The following is a 26,940-nucleotide window of genomic DNA, read 5'->3' as shown; positions in this document are numbered from 1 at the left end:
TCTCACATTTAAGCACAATTAGCATGTCTAACTGGCACTTTAGAGCTAAAAATGCTTTTCATCCTGCGGATCCGCCACACGGCATGCAAAATTATGACATAGGCGCTTTAACGAGAGATCAGAAGCAAGCTTTGAACAAAATGAAAATGAATACTCGACGGGAAAATGAAATTTATCTTAAATCACATCCAGAAGTCAAAGGTTTGATCACCATTTTGTTAAGGTGAGTTTAATTAGAAATGTATCTCTATATAAACTAAGTATATTTATATATATCTAGTTTATAGACTATTAGAAAAATTTGAAGTTGATAGGTTGAAATTTAATTTGTGTCCTTTTTCTAACGATAATAACTTGATAAAAATTGTCTGAAGTGCCAATTATAAACTTAATATGCGACAATGAACGTTCGAGATTAATGATGTGTCATTAAAATCGCTTTCATAGACATATCCTATCGAAGGAGCCGCTCATCGATATTCCTGAGGTCGTAGGTACATTTTTCAACAGACCTCGTCGTGAAATTGTCGCTGACCTTTTGGATTACTTGTCGTCTGTCGATAAACGACCGGATATAATAGACAGCCTTCGAGAGGAACTATTCCGAGCGACTAATGTTGAAACTCATAATAACAATGATTCAAACTCACGATCCGATTATAACTCTTGCAATTGTAATCGGGATAATGCAACTCGCCATTTTTAAAATTTCAATAATACGTTGAAATAAGATGATTTATATATGTGCTCTCTTCTTGTCAAATTTAAAATTAATTTTGTTTGATCTGTATCTCCAATAATGATTCGATTAATTGATAATTTAATCAGATGTGCTGATTATGAATTTAGTTAGGATTCAATTTGCTCGAGATATATATTTCTCTCTTCTCAAGATATATTTTAAATTCATATGATTCTAAATAAAATAAAATGTCTTATATAAATAACGAAACGAAAAGTCTATTTCTAAATATAATGGCCACATTGAATACATTTATTATTTATCTCGTTTAACAATGTACAATGCTTGTAATTGATGAAATCATGTTCAGAATACACGAAAATGTTGCATATTATTCATGATTTCGAATCACAGCATCGTAATTAGCATACCTCATCTGAATATATATTTACACGGTAGAAACAAAAAGAATTCAGACTTAAATTCAGACTTAGAAAAACACACGTGGTCCCGTTTAAGAAGATAAGGCGATTTATCCCTCGTTTTCCTCTTATCCGCGCTCCAGCAAAATCCAGTAGCAACATCTCATTCATTTCGCGAAAAGTCTCACAACGAGAGATCGAAATACCAAGAAATAATTTTTTCGCTATCTCTCTAACAGTTTCCGAGAAGAGAGACGCTTCTAACGTACACACTTTACATAGAATCCAGCGATGTGTGCACACCATATATACAGATTTAGTTTGCCCTAACTCTGTAGATGGCGCTGAGCGGCGCGTTATATTCCCAGCTTTTTATCCGGGCGCTTGCGTATCCCGCGCCAGTCGTGCATCGGCCCGAGCGACGCGAGCGTCTTAGGGGTATCGGTTCCTCGCTTTTTTTCTCCCTCCGGTCTGCCGTCTGTTTTCGTTCGCGCGAACGACCGGTGCTCGCGAACGTAAACCGTATAACGACTTAAAAACCGTCGCGCGACATGCGATCGGGAAGTGACAGTCAAATTAGGACGGACGATCGCCGATCGTCCGGATGATATCGGCGTTCGCGGAGAATCTGAACGCGCGATCGTTTCCCTTCCTCTCCCCTTTATCATCCGCGATCGCGAGTGATATCGATGCAGTGATAAATATCGATCGAACGGGAGGCCGCGCTCTCTCTCTCACTTTCTTCCCGTCTCTTTTCGATCGCGAGGATCGAGTGACGGCGCGCGTGCGACGATTGATAGCCAAGATCGGATTTCGCACTCGGGGTTATTATTGTTCCCGGTGACGTGCTTAGCTGGTGCGCGGCCTCTTTGTAGAATGGACACTCGCCGACGTAACGACGGCGTTGTCAGCGGCGCGGTGCGCGCATCGATCAACCCGCGAGGGTAAAGCGACCCTCGTCGAGGGACGAGAACAGGGAGACGCGAACTTTCCGCCGAGAGAGAGGCCGGTCTTTTTTTCTTTTCATTCACCGCGCCGCGGATACGTAATCGATAGATAATAAACCGCCGCCGCGAAGAGGGACAAATGGATGCGGAGACTCGTCGCCGCGCAGCTCCCGTCCTCGTGAAATGGCAGACGCGTCGCGGATCGGCCGCTTCGCCGGCGGTTTTCGTTTCCGACGGGCGACACGGCTGAAATGAGAGACGATCGACGACGACTCATATCGATATATATACATATATCGTAGACGTGTGCGAGAGCGCGCGCGCGCGTGCGAAACATCTCGCGGAGTTGGTTCTGTGCCTGTTTGGTGTGCGTCGAGATCAAATAAATAAATAAATAAAAGGGAAGAGAGAAAACACATCCGTCCGTCAAAGTGTGGCATCGAGATAAGTCGCGTGTGCTGGTCGGGTGCCCGATCTCTTCCCTTATCTCGGTGGAATTTTTCGCTGTGCGTTGTACGCGATTCCCGGACTAGAACATCACGAAGAGAGAAAGCCCTCGGATATATTAATGAAGATGTGCCGCGGATTGATCGATCGGTTGCTCTTGCTAGCGGCGTTCGGAATCACAGTCCAAGGTACGTGATCGTTTCTATCGTCTTTCCAACCCCCTCCCCCGAAATCGAACGTGTACCCCATTTTCGAGACCCCCCAACTTTTCTTCTCCCCTCTTTGCTTCTCTTTCTTTCCTGTATATGATTCTCCCTGTGCACGCTCCGCTGCTTTTACGGGTCCAGCGTCCCCTGTATCGTGCGTAAATAATATACGGGGTGTCCTCGTTCTAATGCGACGAATCCGCTTTTATCGGCACATTTAATCCTGTATATTCCCACGGATCACGTGCGTGTATGTGTGTGTTTGTGAAATATAGATATGGTCAACAGTTTGGCATTTTTTTGATATTTTCTATAATATTTTCAGATTCATGGTTTTCTATTTTTTCGCTTTCAGTTTGCAAGTGTGTAAGTTGGCTCATTTCGTGCAATTAATTATTTTGCTTTTAAAGGCAGAACCGGACAAATGTAATTTAGAATTTCCGTAAAAGATGGAGAGAAATATTTATTTCAATAACCGATCAATTATTTATATATTGATCAGAATCGAAACATTATTGCTCTTATTTCTCCTTTTGCCCAACGCAACGTGTGAATCTTATCTCTTTTTATCTTACGCAAATGTTTGACTGCAAGTCAATCTACTATTCTAGTACTGTGTCCGAAACTAAAAGTATTCTCGACTCGAAGAGGATATAAGAGCGAAAACAAATTCTTTTCGTGTTACCTCTTTTCTCCGATTTAGCGTTTGGTTTAGCAATGCAATAAAAAAACGCGCAAGCGGTTCGAGAGCACTTTCGTCCGTCAATTTTAATCGAAATCCCTAAGTCGCAAAGTGCGTTCTCGTTACACGCAAAGTCGATTTGCGCGGATTCGGCGAAACGAGATCGACGAAACAACACGGGATGGGGCGAGAGGGTGCGCAAATCAATTTATGCGAATAGAATTCGCCGCCGCAGCCGCCGTCGCGAGGAATGATGCTGATCGAATCGCTTTTCCCGAGCCTCTGCTCGCATCTGGCGATCGAGAGAAAGAGAGAGAGAATCCGTATTTATCAATTTTTTTTATTATGTGAAAGCGTGTTTATCCTTATTAAGATAATACACTGAAAAAAAATCCATGTACTTTTACATGGAAATTACTAGCTCAGAACTGGAAAAGTTACTTGCTTATCATTGTAATTTTTTTTCCATTTGTTTTAAAGTGAAAATACATATTAATGGTAAAATACATGTAAAATATAGGTAAAATTACTATTTTTATGCAAAAATCATATGTAATTTTCAATTTACCATTTTTACTTTATTAGAATTTTATTTTATAAGTATTTATTTATTTTATTTATAACATTATTTTATAGCATTTATACATTTCTAATATTTCCTATGTGTAATTACATGTTCAGTGAAATATTTTTAATCTTGAAAATATTTAAGAATATATTTCATATAAAATTACATACAATCTGTAATCTTCCATGTAAGTATCGATATTGCATGATTATGCTGGGTCGGAAAAAAACCTAGCTTAATCATGTAATTTTACATAAATATTTTTTTCAGTGTAATAATATTTTGCTTGGTCATTGGTTTTTATTTTATATTTTCTATTATGGAAACTCGTGATTCTGATATTTCTTTTTATTTAATAATATCCATCTGAATTTTTATTTCTTCTCGTTGCACGTCCTATATTTTATTTTTCTCGTTATTTATTATTCTTCTTGCGTTGCCAGTTCTTGATTTCTCGAGAAATTGTTATATCCATTGTCTGATTTATGTTTCTCTGTGACATTATCAATTACTGTTTTTAAACTGTTATGCTAGATTCATATATATCCATGAATATTCTCGTGTTTATAGTAACCATTAATAATCTTTAAATTATAGATTTCACGCATACTTATCATCTCTGGTCATTGTCATTAATTATCTCTTTTTTATATAGTCTTATTACTTTCTTGTTGCTCCAATATCCAATTCTAGTGTTGAAATCTCCAAACACTTTTCTATTAATTTCTATTCTTGCTAGAATTCTTGTCATTTTCTTGAAAAAAATCTTATAAATTTACATTGGTTTATTCTCGTCATGTGCCACATTTCTCTCTCACAATAATATCGTGTATGTTCTTATATTCTGTTCATTTCAAAATACTTCTATTAATCACTTTCTAGTTATTAATTTTTATTATTTTTTCTTTAAAAATAGGAATTTGACTGCTCTCCTTAGAGATTCCAATAAATATGTATATGCACGTATTCTCTGACGACGTTTTAGCGTCCGTTTCTTTTTTCTGAATTTCAGTCAATACTACGATATCCAGATTCTCTCTAATTCTAATGAGATAATGACGGTTCTTTTTTATTGATATCTTTCTTTGTTGCCAAATACATTAACCATTTCTTTGCTTAATTCATCTTCTGGAAAATCCGTTTATTTTTTTTTCGAGGGTTTGTTTAGACCTTTGTAATTTTTTTACGAGTAAGAACTAGTTTCCTTCAACTTCCTATTCTCTTTTATTACTCTTAAAATTTAATATAAAATGTCATTTTTTGTTATCATTTTAATAAAGCTACTTAAAGTTACTTTGCCACTTTTCTTGTCAAAAAACGATCACTATTTTTTTTTTTTTTGTTGATAATTAGATGGCAGCGCTTATATAATTACTAATGCTAAATACATGGTGATTAAGACGATGATTTATTACGACGATGTGAAGGACGTTGTCGAGCATCGCGAATCGCGAGTAACCACGCCTAGTTGGCCGCATGAGACGCGGTTTCTAGTTTGCAAACACTTTCATCGCAAATATGTTGGGTGGGATATCAACGGTAAAGGCAAAAATGTGCGGTAACGCATTTTATGTCTCCCGACATAAAAGGCCAGGGAGAGCCTTCCCTTTCCCCCCGAGACTCGAGTATCGACGGCGACGATTCGGCGCCGCGGTCGGGAAAATGCCTCGTAAAGTTACGCGATGCGAAAATTCGGATGCTGGCGTCTTTCATGTATCGCGATCGCACGCGAGACCAATATTTGCGTGTCGTTGACAAAATTTTCCGTCCGCGGTTTCAATCTGCTAATTTTGCGAAAACGGTCGCGCGCATCCTTTGAAAAATTCTACAAAAGTAATTTAACTAAATCACGTTTTTAACGGTACATATATTCTATTAACATATTCTAGCTTTTTATATAACTCTTCAAGCCGAATATTACATTCACATAAAATGTCCGGTTATACGTAATATCCTGAAACGTGAAAAAATTGTTATCTGCTTTTCCAGTGTCGACAATAATCTTTACGGCAATCGCGATATTAACGTTTAGAAAATACCGTCCGTGCATGTTTCGCCACCGTAAAAGCGACGAGCTTTAGCAAGATACGTGTACGTATTTAGCTCGTGTCTTACAAAAGTGTCATTTGTACATCCTAACCCGTACGCATCGCCCATTTGGGAGCCGGGGTAAATATGGCGCGAGGTTGAAAGAGAAAACCGCCTGTGCGCGAAAAGGTGCTGTAAAAGGGGCACGTGAATAGTCGGGAGGTACGCAGATATAGCTTCTATATACGCGCGTCAACGCCGGGACACCTGCGAAAGCAAAGAAGACGGCTTTTCTTCTCTTCGTTGTATAAACTGCGATTTTTTTTTCTCTTTCAGTCGTGCATTGTCGGCGCGGCGGCGATTGAAGGAGATTAATCGCGTCATGCGCGAAAGATCAATCGTCGTTGTCCACGCGCGCGTGTAATGGACATTTAAAATATTAGTATTTCCGATCGAGGTCGACGTGCTCCGGCGTCACGTAATAACCAATAAAAAAAAAACACGGCAACAATTACATCAGGACTCGTAATAAAACGATTGAAAATTTGTAGAATCATATCTTCCTCAAATCATTAAAGTTTCGTACTTTTTTTCAAGAAACAACGAAGAAACTTCTCAAGCTCTATTGTGGAATTTCGAATTAAGCGAATTAGATGTAATATTCATTGCTTAGTCAACTATTTCAATTTCCTCGAGGAGGTATGCGGGAGCAGCTCTCTGCTGAACGCAAGACGTTATATTGATTTCCATATATAATTACGCGCGTGTGCTGGAAATAAGGGCGAGCGGCACGCGACACGATTATGTGTGCTAAGGTACATTGAACAATGTGTAAATGATAAATTAAGCCAAGTTTACCCCGTTCCATTATTTCATGTATAATTTCAAGATTCTCTCTTTCTCTCTCGCTCTTTGACTCGCTCGTGTTTCGGCGTCTTTTTTCCCTTTTTTATAATTCTCGCGCGATCGTTCACATTTCACATATTTTCAATGATATTTACAGAGAGAGAGAGAGAGAGAGAGAAATTTAGGATTTTTGTATTTAAGTTTATTTTATTTTATTCTTGAATAATGATTCTGATTTACTGGTATATAATCATTTTTCTATTGTGGAATTTCAAATTAAATGTTTATTTATTGCTTAGTCAACTACTAGATTTATGATCTTTTTATTTAAGTTTTATTTAAATTTGTTGTCTTGTTCACGTTTATTTTCGAATGATGCTTCTGCTTTGCTAGCAATTTGTATAAGACTTGTAAAGTTCCTTCAGTCTATTATTACGTCGTCTTAGAGGCTACAAATTCTTGCTCGATTTTTCTTTTGCAATATTTGATGTTGTTTTAATACAAGAATATCAAGAAAATTACCTCTTTAACTCTTAATAATTACTCGATTCAATACAATCCAGGATGTTATCTTTATATAGAATGATAATATATAATTATACTTCTCGCGGCTCCATTAATTTAGTTTCATTTGTTTTCGTCGAAATATAATTATACAAGCGATCAAAAGCACACTTAAAAAAATTAACTTTTTATGAAAGTTTAGAATTAAAACATTAATGAAAATCGCGGGTTTTGTTCTATTGTTTTCTATTTGGTTCGAAATATGCACCGTGCTCCGCATTCAAAGTATTCCAAATTCAATATTGCGACCAATAACGGTTTGTAAAAAAGAAAATTTATATTGGTATTGAAAAAAATCAGCAATTTATAATTAATCTCATTCGTTTATAAATTCATTTTGTAAATTACTCAAAAACGTATTTCACAGTAAATACATATTAAATTTTACGATAAATTTTATCAAAGAATTATCGTTTAATGAAAGCAGACCGCGCTGAATAAATCGGCTTATTCCTATCAAAGAATATATTTAACAAAAATATGACATGTACATATTTTTCAGGAATTTTTAAAAATTTATCTATTTTGTAATTCATATATATTTAATACCTTTGTCGACGGATTTGCTTGTGACAGCTGTATCTATAACGCAATCGGGAGGGAAGCATTCGCTGAATATATATATAATAATTTTCTCACGGTTTTTTAACTTGTCCACTGAAAATATCTAATGTAAATTTATCGGATATCTTAGTCGCGTGTATCGTAACAGAAAGCTCAAGGATGTACGACACCTGCAAAAAAAAAAAAAAAAGAAATAGCCGTGTTTACAGCGCAATCGAAAGGCACAACGTGCAGCCGGTGTTGGTATCAAGAGATACGCGAATAAAAGGAGGCTGTGTACTCGAATACTCGGAATTCGAGCGACTACTCAAATAATCGGCCCTTTTCCCCTTTCTCCTCTCGCTCAAGTAAGTGGAAACTCGTCGACGGAAATACGTCGGAAGTGCGATGCGACACACGTTGTTGTTGCTTTTATTCGTGTTATAATTGCATCTGTGCGACCTGATTGATTTTGTTCTGCGATTAATCACGCGACCAATCAAGTTGAACGACGTCGACGACGTCGACGACGACAACGACGACAAAAACATTCAGTTCAAACTCGAATTTTCTCGCAACGATAAATCGCACTGACAGTCTTTAACCGATTCTTAATAATGATTAACTAGCTCCCTGTTCTCTCACATTTTATCGGAGCTCCAATTAAAATGTACACAGTGTCTCAAAAACAATTTAAATAAAATGTTTTATGTTTAACGATGCATTTCTTGAATCTAAAAATACACAGTTCTCTTTCTCGAGAAAAATTTTTAGGATAGTCCACGATTTATATCGCGCAACCTATTTAATATTCAACATTAAATTGTCTCTGATAATCCACTTTTTTCATTCGGCTTTTTTTAAACGTCCGTGCATTAAAATTTTTATTTTATCCATAATCTGAAAGCTACTCGGGTCACAGTTTTTTTTATAGTCGTAGAGAAATTGGCACGAGATTGGTCTCGCGGACTCTCGCATTAAAATAACAGTTGTGCGGAACACTCGGTAGATAAAGTAACAAAATTTAATTAATCGAGGTTAGCGCTGATCGGGATCGCCATAACCGGTCCTAACCGCTCATCATATTATCCTGCGAGATAACCGCTGTCGTTAGCGCGACCAGATAAATATTGTCGTTGAATATTGTCAGGTAACTCGGGCGTAACCGCATTTTCGCACTCTATTTTTATCTAATCTATCTATATATAGGCGGTTATATCGCTTTTCCTACTCTCGCGTATTAATTACAGGTAAATGGTTTTTCGCACTGTCGCTCGTTCGACAGTTTAATAAATAAAACAAGGCTTTAGATTAATTAGGCGACCAGTCGCGAGGTATTAACGTCTATGCGTGGTCGCGAAGTACATACGCGTAATCATAATCGGTTTGCGTATACGTAAAGTAAAGTAAACGTTAAAGTAAATAGAGATTAGAATAAAATTTTCATGTCGCAATACAACGATGTTGAATTCAATATTTCGTATATAAAAAATATTTAATCAACGTTTCGAGGCACACATAGGGATGCAGGTGGAACTCGATGACATAACATGTGCCAAAATGCGAGTGAAATTACATATAAGTCTTCGTAGTTTGCGAGGAGAAAAGCGTGTAAACAGGAAGCGTCTTGGCGTTCTTAATGATTATACCGCCACTGTCGAGAAATTTTCTATTTAGTTCATATCTATGTGCATACGTATACATATGTAAATATATACACACGTCATGCTATGTCGCTGCTTACATTAGACGCGACTTGAACAGAGCTGGCTCTACGCGTTCGCGAGCCCCGGTGTAATTGTAAAAGTATATAATCACCGATGAACACAGAGATGATCAACGTGGAACTTGGGTATCTCGCATAATTATTCGGTTCAAGGAGACCGGAGGAATCGATTTCACACAATGGAGAGAGAATCAGATAGTTCTACTTTATTTTCTCCTCCCTTCTCGTCATTCCCTCCCGCTCTTCTTTTTCCCTATCGCCAGATTTAAAGGACGCGGACGCATGCTTTACGAGACAGGCGAAATGTGCGATTTCCTCCCCCCATTCGGTACTTTATTGCCAATTTGTTTATTCGCGTTACTGCGGGGATTGAAACTGACTGTAATTTCGCTGCGTTTCGGATTTCGATGGACGATATATATGTAGACACACGGTAATGTCGTTTTATTTTATTTGTGACACGGAGAACGCAGCGATTGCGCGCGAGTGCACAGTTTTCGATACGAGATTGAAACTTGAGCTTTAAAATTAGTTTCCATCCGCTTTATAAATAAACAAATCTTGCAACTTGCATGGTATAAAGAAATATATCTGATATTCGATTTTTCTATTTAATATTGTTTTTTTTATCTAATTTGGCAATTTTTTTATACATATTTTTTATGATATTTAGATATTTTCATTTTAAGGTTTTTTTTTTACTAAGATTTCAGTTTTTGTCTGGTTTGCTTTTATTTTCGAATAATGATTCTGGTTCGCTAGGAATTTGTAGAAGACTTTGTAAAGTTTCTTCAGCTTATTATTATATTACGTCGACGTATTATTATTTCGACGAAATTTTACTATTACTCGATTTTCTTCTTTACGTATATAGAGATTTTATAATCAACGTGTAGTCGAGTTATTTTACAGACATATTTTTACTCATCGTGAAACCAGAATGTTTGTATTGCGTTCCGAATATTACAACCGCGTAAAAAATACTTTGTTTTTCACAAAGTTAATTCACTATATTACATTAATTATTAATTGAATAGGTGGCAGCCAAAAATTAAATTTCTGACAATGCAAATTATTATTTCTGTTTTTAACTATTATACTTAATAGAAAAACAAAATCAAATTCAGCTCTTCAAAATATATACTTGAAATCGGATTTTATATGCTTAAATGAATACCTATATTTTTATCTTACACGGCTGCATTATATTTATTTTCTGTTGTAATATCTTGAGGTTTGTTTTTCTATTTAGATTTTAGTTTTTATCTGACTCTTTTCTTTTCGAATAATGATTCCTATTATATTCTGATTTGGTATGGCAAAATTTTGACAATTTTCTTATAACTTCTTTTGTATGATTTCAGATTTGTTTTTCTATTTAGGTTTTAGTTTCTGTCTCTGGTTCACTTGTATTTTTTTTCGAATAATGATTTAGGTTCGCGATCGTTTATATGTTTCAAACATCGCATCAATAATATTGTCTGCGATGCATTGCGCAGGATCTACTTAATTCTTTTAATGCGCGCTCGCGTGGTTGCGACGAAATTACGTTTGCGTGAAAAAACAAACGCGGTTTGAAAAAATAAACGCGGAATATCTTGAAACGCTCGCTCGCGTGTGCGTACAGAAACGCAATGCGGTGGTCGCGTAAGAATGGAGATGTGGAGTTTTGCTTGAATAACGATAAACATCGCATCGTAAACAAAAATAGAGCATTTGAAAAAGCCTACCACGCCTAACTCTGTCTATTTTTAGACGGTCGCCGTGCGGAAACTACTAAAATAAATAACCCGTCCGCGTCGGAAAACTTTCCCTTAATATTCCTCGAATCTTGTTTTTCCTACATCCGATATCGGCATAGACACCCGCGGTATAACGCAGCCATGTATAAGATAAATATATATATATATATATATATATATATATTCGTGATTATTTAAGCATAAATCCGATCAAGTATTTTTATCTCGAAGAGCAAAATTTGTTGACTTTCTTTCTCTATTATTTTCTACAACAGATTTTCAAAAAGAGAAATAACTTTATACTGTCAGAAACTTAATTTTCGGCTGCCGCACTGATTCAGTTAATGTAATGTAGTGAAATAATTTTGTGAAAAACATAATCGTATTTTTTATAGTCGCTACTCGAAATGCAATGCGAAATTCTTGTTTCACGATGAGCAAAGATAAAGTCTGTAAAACAACTTGACTGCGTTGATTATAAAATCTCTGTATAAAAAAGAAAATTGAGTATGCGGTGAAATTTAATAAACTCGTCGAAATTAGCGTGTATCATCATCAAAGGGAATAACTCGCGCTTTAATTAGGCGCAGGGTAAAAAGAGGTGGGGGAGAAATGAAAATCATTTGAGCAATATAACGAGTTCAGAGTTCAAGATAAAAGTGATATCTCATAAGCTATCTGCATCGGGGTCAAATGTATGCCTCCATCAAAGTAATTGAGGGTTAACAGAATTGATTTCGGACGAAATGATACCGGAGCCCAGAGTACATAAGTATTAGTAGAGACGAATCGAAGTGTTCCTCAGAGACCTTTAATAATCGTTCCCCGTTTAAATGATGCAAAATTGTTTGCAGTTTGCGATTAACTATCTTTTAAATAATTGGGGGATACAATCGATTGTCGTAAATATTGAATAACATTTGGCAACTATAACTATTGCACCCTTTGCATGTTTAAGATTTTGATAATTTTCTTAAACATTTTCTGATATTTTCAAATTTAAGGTTTTTTATTTGTTTTTGTCAGGTTTATTTTTATTTTTGGATAACGATTCTGGTTCGCTAGCAGTTCGTAGAAGATTTGCAGGAATTATTTGGTCTATTATTTTAGTTTTAGTGATTGCATAAATTATTCGATTTTTCTATTTCAGAGAGCATTTGATATTTTCATATTACTTAATTTGGTAATATCTTTTAGTAATTTTTTATTATATTTCCAAATTTATGATTTTTCTATTTAGGTTCTTATCTAGTTCAGTTTATTTTCCAAAAATAATGATAGTTTGCTAACAATTTTTAGAAGACTTGTAGAATTACTTGAGTTAATTATTACGCCGACTTAGAGACTACACCAAGTATTTGATTTTTCAACTTTTTAAAACAATTGTGTGAAAAATTTTGGCGACCGTATTGCGACTCGGAATATTATAAGGTCTCTTCCGCTTCTAAAAATTTCGCGCGAAAAGTAAGGAAAAAAATAGACTCTTCGACAATACCACTTTTAATTCCGGCGTTCGCTCCCCACATCCTTCGAAAACTTTGTTTTCACACCCCTTGGCGCTCTCGCGCTCGCGGCGCGTAATTACATTGCACCTACGTCGCAACAGATGTCATCTCGCCGTTGATCTATTAAATAACGTGATTTATGGGATGGTGTGCATTCTCTCTCTCTCTCTCTCGGCGCGCTCTTTCACGCCCGGCTCGCCTCGATTCGAATCAAGCCAGGTCGAGTCGACTCAACTCCGCCGGCCCTTTTTCTCGCATATCTCGTCGGTCCTATCGCCGCGTTCCCGAGCGAGCGTTGCGCGCACACGCCGTTCCTCGCCAGGGGCTCCGCGATTTTCTTTTGTTCGCCGCGCGGAGAGAGACGGGAAACAATGGTGGTATTCGTGGCGAAATTAAAACCGCCTACGGACTTTTCATATTCCGCCGACGAGCGACGACGAGCAGCGGAGTCTTCGCTCATGGTTCACTTGCGCTAAATCGCCCTTAGGCGTTTCCTCGTTTCATTTTAGTTTTTCTCGCGTGTATCAAACGATACGTATATCGTGTATGTGTGTGTGAGTATATACATGAGTCGCGTGTATGAGGTGTTCCTCGTTTTGCTTCCGTCTACGAATGATTTAGTTGGTCTTCACTCAGTACTTGGTAATAATATGAGGCTTCCCACAATAAGATGATCCCGAAATTTGAAAACGTCTTTAATGTTTAGCAATTATAGATTTAACAGATTGGAGCAATCAAACTTGTCATATAATACATAATCATTTTTTTATTTCGACACAAAAGCATCTTAATAATTTCCGTAATTTTAAATTAGAAAATCCGAAAATTTTTTTTTTTTTTTTTTTTTTTTTCCAAATATTGCAGGTTGTTTTAATATTGAAAAACACAAAGGAATTGTTAAAAATTGTCTAAAGTAAATTTTAAAGTTAAAGTAAATTTTAGGGAAATTTTCTTTGTAAAGTTAGCGGTATAACTAAAAATATAATTTTGTAATGTTTGCATATGTGTGCACTTTAATATACTTTTATAATAAGATTTTACTTACATCGAATATGAAATACCTATTCAAAGAATTTTATCAGACTTTTTGAAAGACATTTTATCTCGTTGGTAAAAATATGCATAGAGAACATATTATAAATAATATCTGTTTTTATATTATTTAATTTGGTACAGCCAAGGTTTTGGCAATTTTCTGGTACATATTTTTGACGATATTTTCAGATTCACGGTTTTTCTTTTTTTTAGGTTTCAATTTGTCTCGCGCTCACTTTTATGGTTATTCTATTATTAGAAAACACAAAGGCATCGCAAAAAGAAGAAAGTTGTTTACTTAAAGTGGATTTCACCAGGAAAATTTTCTTTTTAAAGTTAGCAACGTAGCTAAAAATACAATTTTGTAATGATTACATGTGTGCATTTAATACACTTTTATAATAAGATTTTACTTACATCGAATATTCAAAGAATTTTACGAGATTTATTACAAGACATTTTATCTCATTCGTAAAAATGAGCAGGGACGCATATATTATAAATAATGTCTGGCGTAGACAGATATGTATTTCTGACGGATATTTATTTTCCTGAACGAATATGTTGCGAGATTAAATTATTTAAAATATTCTGAAAATAGGAAAACTAAATTATATTTATTATCCGCGTTTCGTATATAATTTTTTATACGAATACCGCCGAATTTTAATTTCCGCAGCAATATTACGCTTGTTTCCTCATAGCGAGAAAAAGATATGTCGGATTTCGTTAATAAAGCACGATTTATTGTATTTAGTTGATTTGTTGCCGGAAGGCAGCGCGATTCAATGGAGGGTTGATTCGTCCGGTACAATAGAGCTCTTCAGGTTTACCCCGTCGGGATAAAAAAAAAGCCGAATTCATCTCCCGTAGCGTATATATATATATATATATATGTATATATATATATACGTATACGTACGTACGTACGACGCCGGTCGCGTACGTCAGTGTCGGGAAATATCCGTCCGACAGGAAGGAATTGCGTATGCGACTCCCGACAGCCGGAGACGTAATATTCTCATTGTCGGTACATAACAGGCGCCGGGCACTTCCGCGCGTTTTACGCTCTGCGTAGAGCGAGAGGGATGGCAATCGATAAGTTTTTAAAGCGGATAGGCCGCGGCTCTCGCGCGGCAGAAACGCCGCCGAAATATACGAAACGTGTACGATACGCAGGACGATGCCGGTGTAGGGAAATAGTAAAATAGAGCCGTTCTCATAGATTCAGACGTGGATCTCTCGTAAAACCCGCCTCGGTACTTTAAGTATACCACTTTAACGTATCTAACGATATTCCGGTGCAAATGCAATTCCGAATTCCGTACGTACTCCGATATTTGGATATCGCTGCAAGTCGGGCTTGATATTGGAATATGCGAATGATTCAGGCGACTTGAATTCTTTGAATATCGCGAACGAAATTTTGTCATTTTTATTTCGCAAATAGAGTTTTGAGAATTTCAAACGCGTGAAATCCGCACACACGCGTTACGTTTGCCTGCCTAGAATATCGATCGACAGACCGTATATATATATAATTCCAACATTATAATTCCTATATAGTATTATAATTTATAATAAAAGAGAATCGAGAAATTCTCGTTATTCGGATTAATAAATAGCGCGCAAGACTCGCGATACTCGCTTTAGATTTATTAAGGAGAGAACCTAGACCGCCCCGAAAATTAGGGGCCGAATATATATCGTTGTAGGCCGGGAACACCCGAACAAACACGAATATCGCATTATAATCGATTCGGGTATAACGTTAATCCCTAAATAATGATACGTATATGTATAGCAAGTGTTTTCCCAACCGGCGTTGCTAGTCTTAATAGTCCGTTCCATCCGTTGTACGTCCGATGACTTGGCGTATGGCGTCACGACCGCGATGTCAGTATTGATTTACCGTCGGTTTGGTGGCTCCGGGCCTCGCTATCTCTCTCCATCTCTCCGATCCCTCTGCTCTCTCCCTCCCGCGCATTCTCCGGCGCTTATCATTCCCATTCGCTCTAATTCGCCATTTCCTCCCTTGTTCTGCCGCGAGGAGGAGAGCCCAAAGCCGGGAAGAGGCTAAAGAAAGAGACCGGGGCGAAGCCGGCCGCGCCGTTAGATCGATCTATAGAGGGAAAGAGGACACTCGCACTGAGTGCGCTCGCAGATTGACGACGGGTAGTCTCTCCTTTTTTCTCTCTGTTTCTATTTCTCTCTCTTCTCTCTCTTCGCCCTCGATGCTCCGTGTCTGATGACGACGATAGCGGGCTACCATAGACGGAGGAATAGTTGCGCGATGACTCGGCGCGCGCATTTCACGCGCGCGCGACCCGAAAGAAAGAGAGACCGGCCCCACAGTTAAATGCGTGCGCGTGCGAGTGCACGCACGTGTGCGTGCGCGTGGGTGCACTCGGAGGGGATCGTAGGCTGAAAGAGAGAGAGAGAGAGAGTGCACAAGTTATATCTCTTTCTCGGTAAGCTTCCAAAGAATCTTTTGCCTCAGAAATACTTAATTACGACGCTGCCGGCAGTTTAGTGTGATTTTAATTTGGTGGCAGGCGGCGGCGCTCCTCTCTCGAGTTAGCTTCACTTCTCGATCGTTATCTCTTCTTTTGTACGTCGGAAATTATTACGGTCGCGCGGGCCACGGACGCTTTCGTTAACGAACGGGCTGCTGATTTCTCCGAGGATGAACCGGAGGAAGAAGTGGCAACAAAATGCGTTGCGCGTCGCGCGCAATTAGATTCAAGCGTGAGATCCGTTTCGGAAAGAAACGGCTTATCAATTTCTCGCCGGTAGATTTATAGATTAATTTTCAATAACGCAATTAATAATTTATCTGTAACGGTATTAAATCTATTATTATAAATTAATTCCCCAATTACTCAGTGACATTATGCTAATCTCGCATAATATCATTATATATTAATTGATTATTAATATTATTAATGGATAATGAGTTTTAAAAGGTGTTCGATAATTCGCGCGGTAGATAATAATAATGTTGTAAAAAAAAATATCGGAATTCCTCGAGCGGAATTTTTGCGGAAAATGTTAGAATTGCTGACGCTGTTCTTTCAAGTTGATAGTATGTACGATTTCATAGCCTTGCGCTGAAAAAGGGGGTTGAAATATTTATAAGTTAACCACTGGCAAAATGGTCTGATATTTTTGCCTGCGCGAATAAAATGGGAATAGAGACTGGTACTCGACGAGTTAATTAGAACGTCACGTTTCCACGTTACTGAAATTTAGATAATAAAAATCTAGGAACATCTTTTTATATACTCGACGTTGATTAATTTGACAATTAGCAAGGAGTTTAAATCCTGATATTAAGATCTTCGTGGATTTAATTAAATAATAAAGGAGAGAGAAAAGAAATGTTTTGTTATCTACGTATACTCAATTATTCATTCGTGAGATATCGCTATTTGCAATGGCAAGCGAGAGAAAAGAGAGAGGTATATATAGAAGGAGAGAATCTATCATGCAACATTTCACATTGTACTTTGGTTGACGATATCACGCAAATGATTAATCGAAATATTGTTTCACATCGTCGAATACCCGCGTCGCGCAAATCGCGCTGCAAACGATGGACGAATAAAAGCCTGCAAAACTCCAGTCAAAAGAATTCCAAGTGGCGATTGATATCTATACCTGATATCGATTATCAATGCCCACTATGGGCTTCGAAATACTCCAGCCAGTAGTCAATTGCGTATTACGGATACCAATACCTTCCGATTCCGTATTATCGATATGTATCCGATATGCATTCCGAGAGCTTTAAATCCGTGCTCAAGTTCATTGATCGCGAACCTAATAGGTAACGCGGCTGAGACAGCAGCGAAGTATACATACACAACACGTGAGATCAAATAGTAACTTTACGAAAAACCGTGCGAATATGCGCGACCAACCATTGTTTATCATTATTTTTTCTCAATTTACGGATGCGTTAAGGTGCCTTTTCATACGCAGCAGCGAATCAGTCACACGATCAAATTTCTTTGTTCTCTTACTATTTCAAAGTTAAAAGTACAATTTTTACTTCAATATTTTCATACTAATTTATTTTATTCTTAAAATCCATTATTTAACTAGTTGCGTGTTCTTTTGCTTTACTGTCTTTGCTGTTCAATTGAACTTTACCAATAGTAACAAACTGCTGCGACAGTATGCTGCACGTGAAATGGTACCTTTATTTCGTGAAATTTTATTTTCTTTTTTACCCCTATATATATATATATATTTCTATTGAAATATTAATGTACTTAATATTTTTTCCTGCATATTTACACATATTTCACGTTTCGATTCATATATTTACTCCGCCATGCTCCCTAGCTCCGTGTCTCATCCTCGTACCTACGTATAACTAACGATCGTCGTGGCGAAATCACCCGGTATAAGGAGCAGTCACGTTCCAAGAGAAAGGGCGAACTTCGTGTGGGCACAGTTGTCGTTCGTTCGTCGACGTAGGGAAGGAATCTTCGTGGCGCGCACCCTTCGGGACTCCTTCGCGGCAGGGTCGCCGAAACTTATAAAAAAATAAGACCGTTTCAGGGAGGACTAACGTAGGACGTGGGATCGTTTCTCGGAAAAGGGCCCCCTTTTCCCGCTGCCGACGCTCACGAGGGAGCTCATCTCTTCCCTTCCACCCACGCCGAACCTTTTCCCTCCCTTGGCTCCTCTTGCACCCTCTCGTCTCCTCTTTTCTCGTGCGCGCGCACGCATACACCTGTACCTAAAATGGCGATGGGTGGAAAGAAGCCGCTTCTCCGTGTCTCTCTCTCTTTATCCGTCTCTGTCTCTCTATCTCGTCGCCCCAGAAGAAATTGTCTTACGAGGCGCTCTTATCGATCGTGCGTTTTCCCCCTTGTGATTCTCTTCTCGCACCCCACATCTTTGGCCCTTACGGCCGAAAAAGGGAACTTAACGGGGTCGAAGACACCTTCGGGCCGTACATCTTTCACGAATCTTGCCTCTGCCGCGCGCGCGAGTATCCTCGCCTCGACGAGAGACTGAGAGAGTCAGAGCCCCACGTGTGCCAGCATCAGAATTGTCTGTCGCGACAGAACGGCGCGCAGCATCGAATATTAAAGGCGCCCTAATCGCGAGCGACGGGGTATAATAGCGCAATAATAAGATGATATCGGAATATCGAGACTACTCCCTCTATCCTTCCTTCGCTCGAGAATATATCGTGACACGTGGAGGAATTATCTCGAATGAAAAGTTAATGACGCGCCCCTAATTCAGGTTCGACCGACGTTAAGAAATTAGTCTGGGTACGTCGCGGGGTAGAAAATTATATTCACGGAATACAAGTAATAATAAAAGTTGAAATTTCGTTTGAATAGAGAGAGCTTTCGGTCCAAGATCGTCTCTATAACGTGGGAAATGAGTAGGGAGACGGTGCTTTTGCCAAGGAAAGTGTTCGGATTAGCCGAAGAAACAGATCGCGAGAGAAGGAGAAAAAGAGCTGGAGGGACGCGAGCCCAGGTATATATATTCCTAAAGCATTCGCGTTTCATTTAACGATATTGCTACGATCTCTATCTAACCGCGTTGAAATTTTCAAACCGCCGCCCAGACTCCTTTTGTACCTCTCTTCTGCAACTACTACTCTCTCTCGATGCATTCATACGGGCCATCTGTGTACTCGCTCCATCTTGATAGAGAGGCCGGCGCGGTATTATATTCGTAATGGTACTCGCGCGAAATAATAGGACCTAATACGCCCTTTCGGAACGCAACTACGGCGAACTATACTCTGACGGAAGTGCCCTCGCAGAAGAGTAGCGGGGCAATGAGAGAGAACAGAGACAAGGGAGAAAGCAAAGCGTCTCACGTCGAACTGGCTGGCTGCTGAGCGAAGTTCAGAAAACATTCTCTCGGTTGGCGAGGAAGGAAGGAAGGCAGGCAGCAGGCCTGCAACGCGCGCGCGAACAACGGACTCCTTTGTCCGATATATCGCGTCGCGATCTTCTGCGATCTCTCGGTCGCTCGTCGTCGTCGTCGTCGTCGTCGTCGTCGTCGTCGTCGTCGCCATCATCATCATCGTCGTTACGCGCGGGCGGCAACAAAACGTTAGCTGTTGCTCCTTACAAACAACCGATTCCTGTCGCGTCTCCTGTCCCGATCTCTCGCTCTTTCTCTCTCAGCCTCAGGTTTTGTTAAATTAGTTTCTTTGATGTGTCATACGTGTCATGAGAGCTCTCTTTCTCCTTCTTTTATATACCCTCCTTTTCGCTCGCCAGCCTAATCGCGCGCTACTTTAGACAGTGCTTTCTTTCAGCGCACTCAAATAACCCGTGGAGAATTTCAGCTTGAAAATGAGCCATTTTCCGAACATCTATTTTAATTGGCGAGAGATCGTGCGCGCATACTTGTGGAAAATCGCGGCATCGTTTTCTTCTTCCAATTATTTCCGAGATAATTTTGGTGTTGCTCCGTCGCCACTAAACATCGCGGAAATTAGGCATGAAATTGAATTACTGTTGAAGCGCGAATAGTGCAGATCCGCCTTAATACAAAGTTGATTAAAGTTATGAAACTGTATTTTGCACGTAATGCGCATTCAGCGGGAGAAGAAATATTTAGAACAAAAATTCATAATGATTATATACATATATGGTTCTACCATATATATATGGTCAACACGTGTTGGTTTTATACATATAATGGTACAAATATTGGTTATTATGTATATATTGATTATATCATGGTTATATATGTGCGCGGTTATACTATACGGTTATACATCTGATTATATATAGCTATACATAATTATACCTACATATGGTTATATATACATGATTCTATACATATATCGTTATACATACATATGTATATTTAATAAACTACCGCGCCGCGTGATATTCCCGACTTTTACCGGTGCAAACACTATAGTCCTATTACGAATAAATCAAATTACTGCGGCGTGAAATAAATGAGACGGTCATCTCCTCACTATACGACGAGGCTGACTTTACCAAGACGTAGACGGGATCCGTCGCTATGTGCTTTACATTCTCGTGGATTTGTCGCGAGCGCGAGTGCAAAGTCCCGACGCTGTTTTACATTCCACGGTTAAAGCGCGCTGGATCTCGCGCTTTTGTACCGTGTGAAATAACGGAAAATCCTCCGTCGTCGCGGCGGCGCTCTCGCCCTTCAAAGTACGTCACCTTCGTTCGCCCATTAAATCCCGAACGAGGGAACAACGGAGGTATTTGCGGTGAGGAAAGTTTAACCGTGTACTTTCGCTAGACTGCACTAACAGTTTATTTAACGACTGTCGCATCGCGAAACGTAAAGTAGCGTTTTCCGCCAACTTTTTAACGTCACGTCGCGGCCGTGTCAAGGTCGTTGACCTCTCCGACGTATCCGGGGGAATGTTCTTTATATTAATCTCGCGGATATACATCTTATGCGAATCTTACTTGGAAATATTCTGCGACAAACTCGATTCTTCGGTCAAAAGATAACTAAGGAAACGGAGAGAGTGCATTAAAGTAATCTTTCGTGACAAAAAGATTAGAAAAGTGTCTCGTTGAACGCTTATATTTTCGTGCCACAAGACAAAACGAAAAAAAAAAAAAAATGCATATGCAGACACGACGTTCCATAACATCGTTCGCCGATTCTCAGACGCATAATCGCCACGATTAATTTTCAAGGCTTGAATTCACGCGTATCTTGGCGCGAACGTGTCGCAGTCCGTGAAAGATAACGCGAAGTCACTTGTCATTTCGAGGTAGAGAAGGGACCTCGGGCAAGTTCTGATCAGCCCTTTTTAGTCTTCATTCGGATTTCTCGCTGGCAACGTGAGCGAACGTAGATAAAGTAAGGGGAAACGAGAAAGAGAGGAGAAAAAAAAGAGAGAGTCGGTCGCGAGAATGCATCCTAACGACATGCGGCATATTTCATCGGAGATGTTCGATGCATTCGTGTGCACACGTGTTATAAGGTACGCGATAACGCGAAAGAAGGAGTGTGATGAAGTAACTAACATTCCGCTCGCGAACGCCGCAATATGCGAAAGACGTTATATAGCCTTTTCATTCCGTTACTTCTATGTTTCTTTCTCGTGTGTCTCGGCATTCTCGATACCTACTTGGTGTTTGTACCTTGCGAAATTCGCTGAGATTTTGGCAATTTTCCTATACATATTTTCTATGACATTTTCTATTTATTGTTCTATTTGTTTTAGTTTTTATATGCCTTTCTCTCTTTCTTTCATTCGTATATTAAAAATTTATTTGAAAAGATATGCATCCGATTCTGGTAGCATATTCTAAAAAAAAATTAAATTTTTGATAATGCTCTAATTCGTTTTTCTAAGAATTTAAAAAATTTAATTCTTATTTTATTTTATTTTACAGATTAAATCTAGTAACCTTTTCACAAAAAAATGAATTGAATTAGATTCTTTAAAAAACCACTTCTCTCTTCATTGTGAGATTGAATTTTTCATTGATTTTTTATTCTTCGGCATTTGTATTTTTTATTAAGTATCTCGAAAAGCTCTTTAACTGTCAATTACTAATGACTCATATAGATCTTGTAAAGATTCCTATTAAAATCATACTGTATGTGACACAAACGTAAAATTGAATTCGCTACTAAAATGTAATCTCCATTTGAGAGAAAATTGTCATATCTTTATATGTTCTTGAAACTTAATTTTACAAAACTTCATTGACTTGATTCAATTTTCCATATTCGATTATAAAATATTCGAGTGTATAGCAGATATTTTACTCGTAATTCGACAATCGAGAAGATTTCAACATCTCTATTTCACAAATTTTTGAAATAAGTAATTTACAGATGTCTTTAAATAATAGATACTTATATGCGAGATAACTATTACACAACCATATATTCTCCCCTTTAATAATAAAAAATTAATAATTTTTTATCAGATCTATTTTCTACTCGGTTGAACGGAATAGAAATAGATAAATCAAGTTAATAAGTGACGGTGAGTGCAATACACTGCATATATACGCAGTACATAGAATGTCCCTTTATAATTCAGACTATACATAGCTTCTTAAAGACCATGTTATATTTGCTGAGATCCGATCGATTTATATCTGTCATTATGTCATTTGATCGAGCGTGATAGGATGATATATAGAAGACGTTTCGCGCCTGTCGTGATATATATTTCAATCAGAGATAGATTCTATTAATAATTATGTCTTAGAATTTCTCTAATATATTTTAGACTCATACGTCAACGATGAGTTAGTCAAACTTTGTCTATCACGCTGTTTGATATGCAAAAATCTATTAATTTATCGTGGGTATCAGTATCGTGCAAAAAAATAATGCTTTCATCGCCAGAGGAGAGAGAGAAAGATGTCTTTTTTTTTTTTTTTTTTTTTTTTTTTTTTAGACCAGGCCGTGTGTTGTCGCGGAACTAAAACTCTCGGTATTATCCACGTGCTGTTTTTACGAGCAAGCCGCGCGATGCTACGGAACAAAGACCATATGTACACGTCAGTCAGTCGCGAAACACTATCTTTAGATTCCTGCTATAGATGGTGATTAATTATTCGTGCGCGTCCGCGTTCGTTGTCGTCCGACACAACGAGAGGGAAAAAGAGCAAGAGAGTGGGAGAAAGAAACGGGAGGAACTGGCAACCTAGTGGTGGTCGTCTTCGCCATAAATTATTCATCCGCGTGCCGTTTTTGTTTCGCAGGCCGCGTACGCGATATCCCGGGAGTGCGGGTGCATCGATAAAGCTGGAACTGGTTCACCAAGAGCGAAGTCTCGTCTTTCTCTATCTCTCTCTCTCGTTGTTGTTAGCCACGCATTCGTGGTAACCTTTGATGATACTCTGTGCCGGAGTCTGAAACGACACGGATGCCCATGACGGTTTGGCTAGAATTTCCGCTCGATGTAAACTATTCTAAGTTCTAGCTGCCATACAGATATCTATATACATATATATATATATATATATATATATATATATAGTACGATCTCTCTCTCATTTATATATTTAAACATTTATTTTAAAATATTGGGTGAGAAGTTGAAAATAATTTAAACACTTTATCTATTTTGGCAATAATAATTAAGTGCAATATAATATAGAGAAAGTTTTAATTGTGTATAAAAATTATGCATGCGAGATTAATGCAGCTATTAATCTTGTTAGGTTCTATACTGATCCAACGATAAATTTAGAAACTTTTTATATAGGTGTACGTGAAGCTGACATATCCATTTTGCGCAACCTCATAAATAATTAAGAGTTTTCACTTTATTTTCAATAATTTTAATTGATATATTTCTGGACTCGATATCTCTCTCCCCACGAGATTATTATTCGAATCACGAAGTCGATATTTGCATTTAATGTTTCATATTGTATCGCGAGATAATTTCGGGATATTCGAGAAAGAAATAAAAGCTATATTCTATTAAAATACCGAAAAATTAATCAAAATCGCGAAGGGGCTTTGTTCGAGCCTTCTCTTCGCCCCCTTCCGCACTCGCTCGGTACATTCTATCCCCGGGGGCGTGGGTGTTTCGTTTCAACTCGGAATTGATGAGAATTGTTGGTTGTTTTTGCGAATTCAGCGCGTTTTAATAAAATCAAAGCTAAATGCTTTTTTCTCGGCATGAAACGGACGCGATGCGTTACGTTCGCGTCTACGCGCATTACGGTTGATATCTCATACGCGAATGTAAATGATGGATGGTAACGATACGGCGACGCGAAATGAGGGTATAAACGATGGATCCGTTTATAATTGCAAATTTCATTCCCTGTTTCCATTGTGTAAAACTGCATTATTCCGCGCTTATGCAATTGGCCGCGCGCGCACGAGAGCGTCAAGCAGTTCTTTGTTAGGTTTTAATGGCGCCCCATCGATTTTCGTCGGCTCTCTCGAGCAATTTCTCATATATATTAATGCCAATAGAGAGAAAGTGAGAGATAGAAACTCTCTTCTTCTCTCGATGCGCGCTTGTTCGGGACAAATCAAACTCCGCGGCAAATAGGTCTCGGCACTTTCTCTCTGTCTCTTTCTCCGTTTCTCTCTCTCTCACCATCTCCCTTTTCCCATTCACACATACACATTCTGTCAACATGCCCCTTGAGAACGGGCTGCGCGGGACTTCGATTTCCAGTTAGTTAGGGCAGTTGCGATTTAAATGGCGCCATCGGAAATGGAGGAGGAAATGAACAAGCGCGCGGTACATTCATGTGTGAGTTTTCCAAGTCGCCAGCTCGTTGTTTCGCAAACCCGTGTTTAATTCGTCGTGCGAATATTGGAGCCCTTTTAACTTTCGCAGCGTTCAATAGCCACATAAAAATCTAACATATATGCTCCATTTATCGGACCTTGAACAATTTTATTTCCTTTATTAATCGATTTTATCTTGTACGTTTCAACGAATAGTTGTAGGAAAAAAAAAATCATGCTCCGGCGCTTCTTTCTCAATTATCCGATATCTATAGAAAAATGCTTATGGTTTTTTTTTTTTTTTTACAACGAATGAACATTAATATTAAAACCTTGGTTGATATATATTTCCTTAACTTTTCTATCTAGTTAAACATTTTTGATCGACTTTTATTAATATTGTTCGATCATTCTTTAAGCCATTTGGATTTTTCTCAACATTTTAATAGACTTTTTTTACAAGTATCTACAGTGTGCATATATACATAGATACAACGACCCTGTGTCGAGCGCATAATCGGTTAACGTCGAACTCGGTCATTGATGCATAAATTACTGAGGCAGTCATGCGGATCGAGACAAATTTAGTCGCTGCAACTTACAATCTTAATCCTTCTAATGTTTAAATATAGCTCATAAACGAGCGTCACGGGGCGCGATTGTTTGAACGAAAGAAACGAGAGAAAGAAAATTCCAGTTTTCTTGATCGAAAGTAATGTCACCAATAACACCGGGTGAAATTTTAACGGCTCGCTCTTTCGCGAATTGCAAGTCGATATTTTTCGGCGGGAAAATAAATTCTACCCATTTTAACGATTCGAGAAGTACCGCGCGCGCACATGCACACACGCACACACAAATGCAATTTATCGGTAAATGCGGCGCATACGCATACGTGACCAATATAAATCTGCGCCGTTGGCATAACCTAGCGTACTATGCTGATTTATAGATATCGAGCGATTCTGTACGAGCATTCGCAGCGACAGAAATCCGATTATGGTGGAACGGTGGTGTTACGCGTCGGAATATCGCGCAATTTCGTGATCCCTCGAATCGAAGGAGTCCCGGGGAAAAAATTGATACGTGCAAACTATTCCCCCAACTGTGCACGATGATTGTTCTTTTCTCCGAGGTATGCGTCTCTCGCGGCTGCTTTTCATATATATATATATCGGAGATACCTTTCCGCGGATGGCGCTAACGTTGAACGTATTTAGTTTCGTTTGCATATAAAGCGAGTGTATCCGTTTTCTTTTCTGGAAGTGCCTTGGCGTTCATGTTACCACACTACTACAACATGCATCTCTGAATAATTCAAACAAAGGATTAAGCGCCTTGTGCAGCTCTCTATATAGCTTTGCCAGTTGCCGGATGTCTAAACTGATGTTAGGAGTCGGCATTCGACATCCCGAGCACACTCGGATCCCCCGTTTAAATTTTATGGACTTAGGAAAGTTACGTTAAATTGGAGATCCCCGGCGAAACATTGGTATGCGAAACGCGATGCGTTTGTCTGGGATCTACGCCGTATAGAAACGAGGCGTAATTAAATAAAACATTCGAGTTTGAGCGCAATTAACTACCGATATTTGTAGAGTAAGCATATAGTCGACGAATAATGTATTTACAATTTTTGCAGAATTACGAAAAACTTGTTAAATATTACGCCCGAGTAATAATTGTTGGATAATTTCCTCATCATCGCTGTACTTGTGTTTCTTGAAAGAAAAGAAGGATTTCGAAAATTAGGATTTATGTGAATAATTTAGTCTCGAGTCTG

At 38.5% G+C, this 26,940-nt stretch overlaps 2 protein-coding genes across 2 annotated transcripts in view; both read left to right on the top strand.

The window, feature by feature from the left end:
- Positions 1–5: 5 nt before the first annotated feature.
- LOC114938298 (uncharacterized) lies at positions 6–827 on the top strand. Its single transcript, XM_029312172.2, has 2 exons — positions 6–223; positions 448–827. Exons 1-2 carry the CDS (start codon positions 24–26, stop codon positions 704–706), a joined length of 459 nt encoding a protein of 152 aa, XP_029168005.1. The 5' UTR covers positions 6–23; the 3' UTR covers positions 707–827.
- Positions 828–1,518: 691 nt separating this feature from the next.
- LOC114938296 (roundabout homolog 2) overlaps positions 1,519–26,940 on the top strand; it is a 101,714-nt gene continuing 76,292 nt past the window's right edge. The window contains exon 1 of the mRNA XM_029312170.2: positions 1,519–2,686. Coding sequence (XP_029168003.1) covers positions 2,620–2,686 — 67 coding nt within the window. The 5' untranslated portion in view covers positions 1,519–2,619. The remainder of the gene's footprint in view (positions 2,687–26,940) is intronic.

The sequence above is a fragment of the Nylanderia fulva genome, unplaced genomic scaffold, assembly GCF_048542155.1.
Source record: "Nylanderia fulva isolate GAGA-0341 unplaced genomic scaffold, ASM4854215v1 Scaffold17, whole genome shotgun sequence".
Classification (NCBI taxonomy): domain Eukaryota; kingdom Metazoa; phylum Arthropoda; class Insecta; order Hymenoptera; family Formicidae; genus Nylanderia; species Nylanderia fulva.
This window is presented reverse-complemented; position numbering and strand designations above follow the sequence as displayed.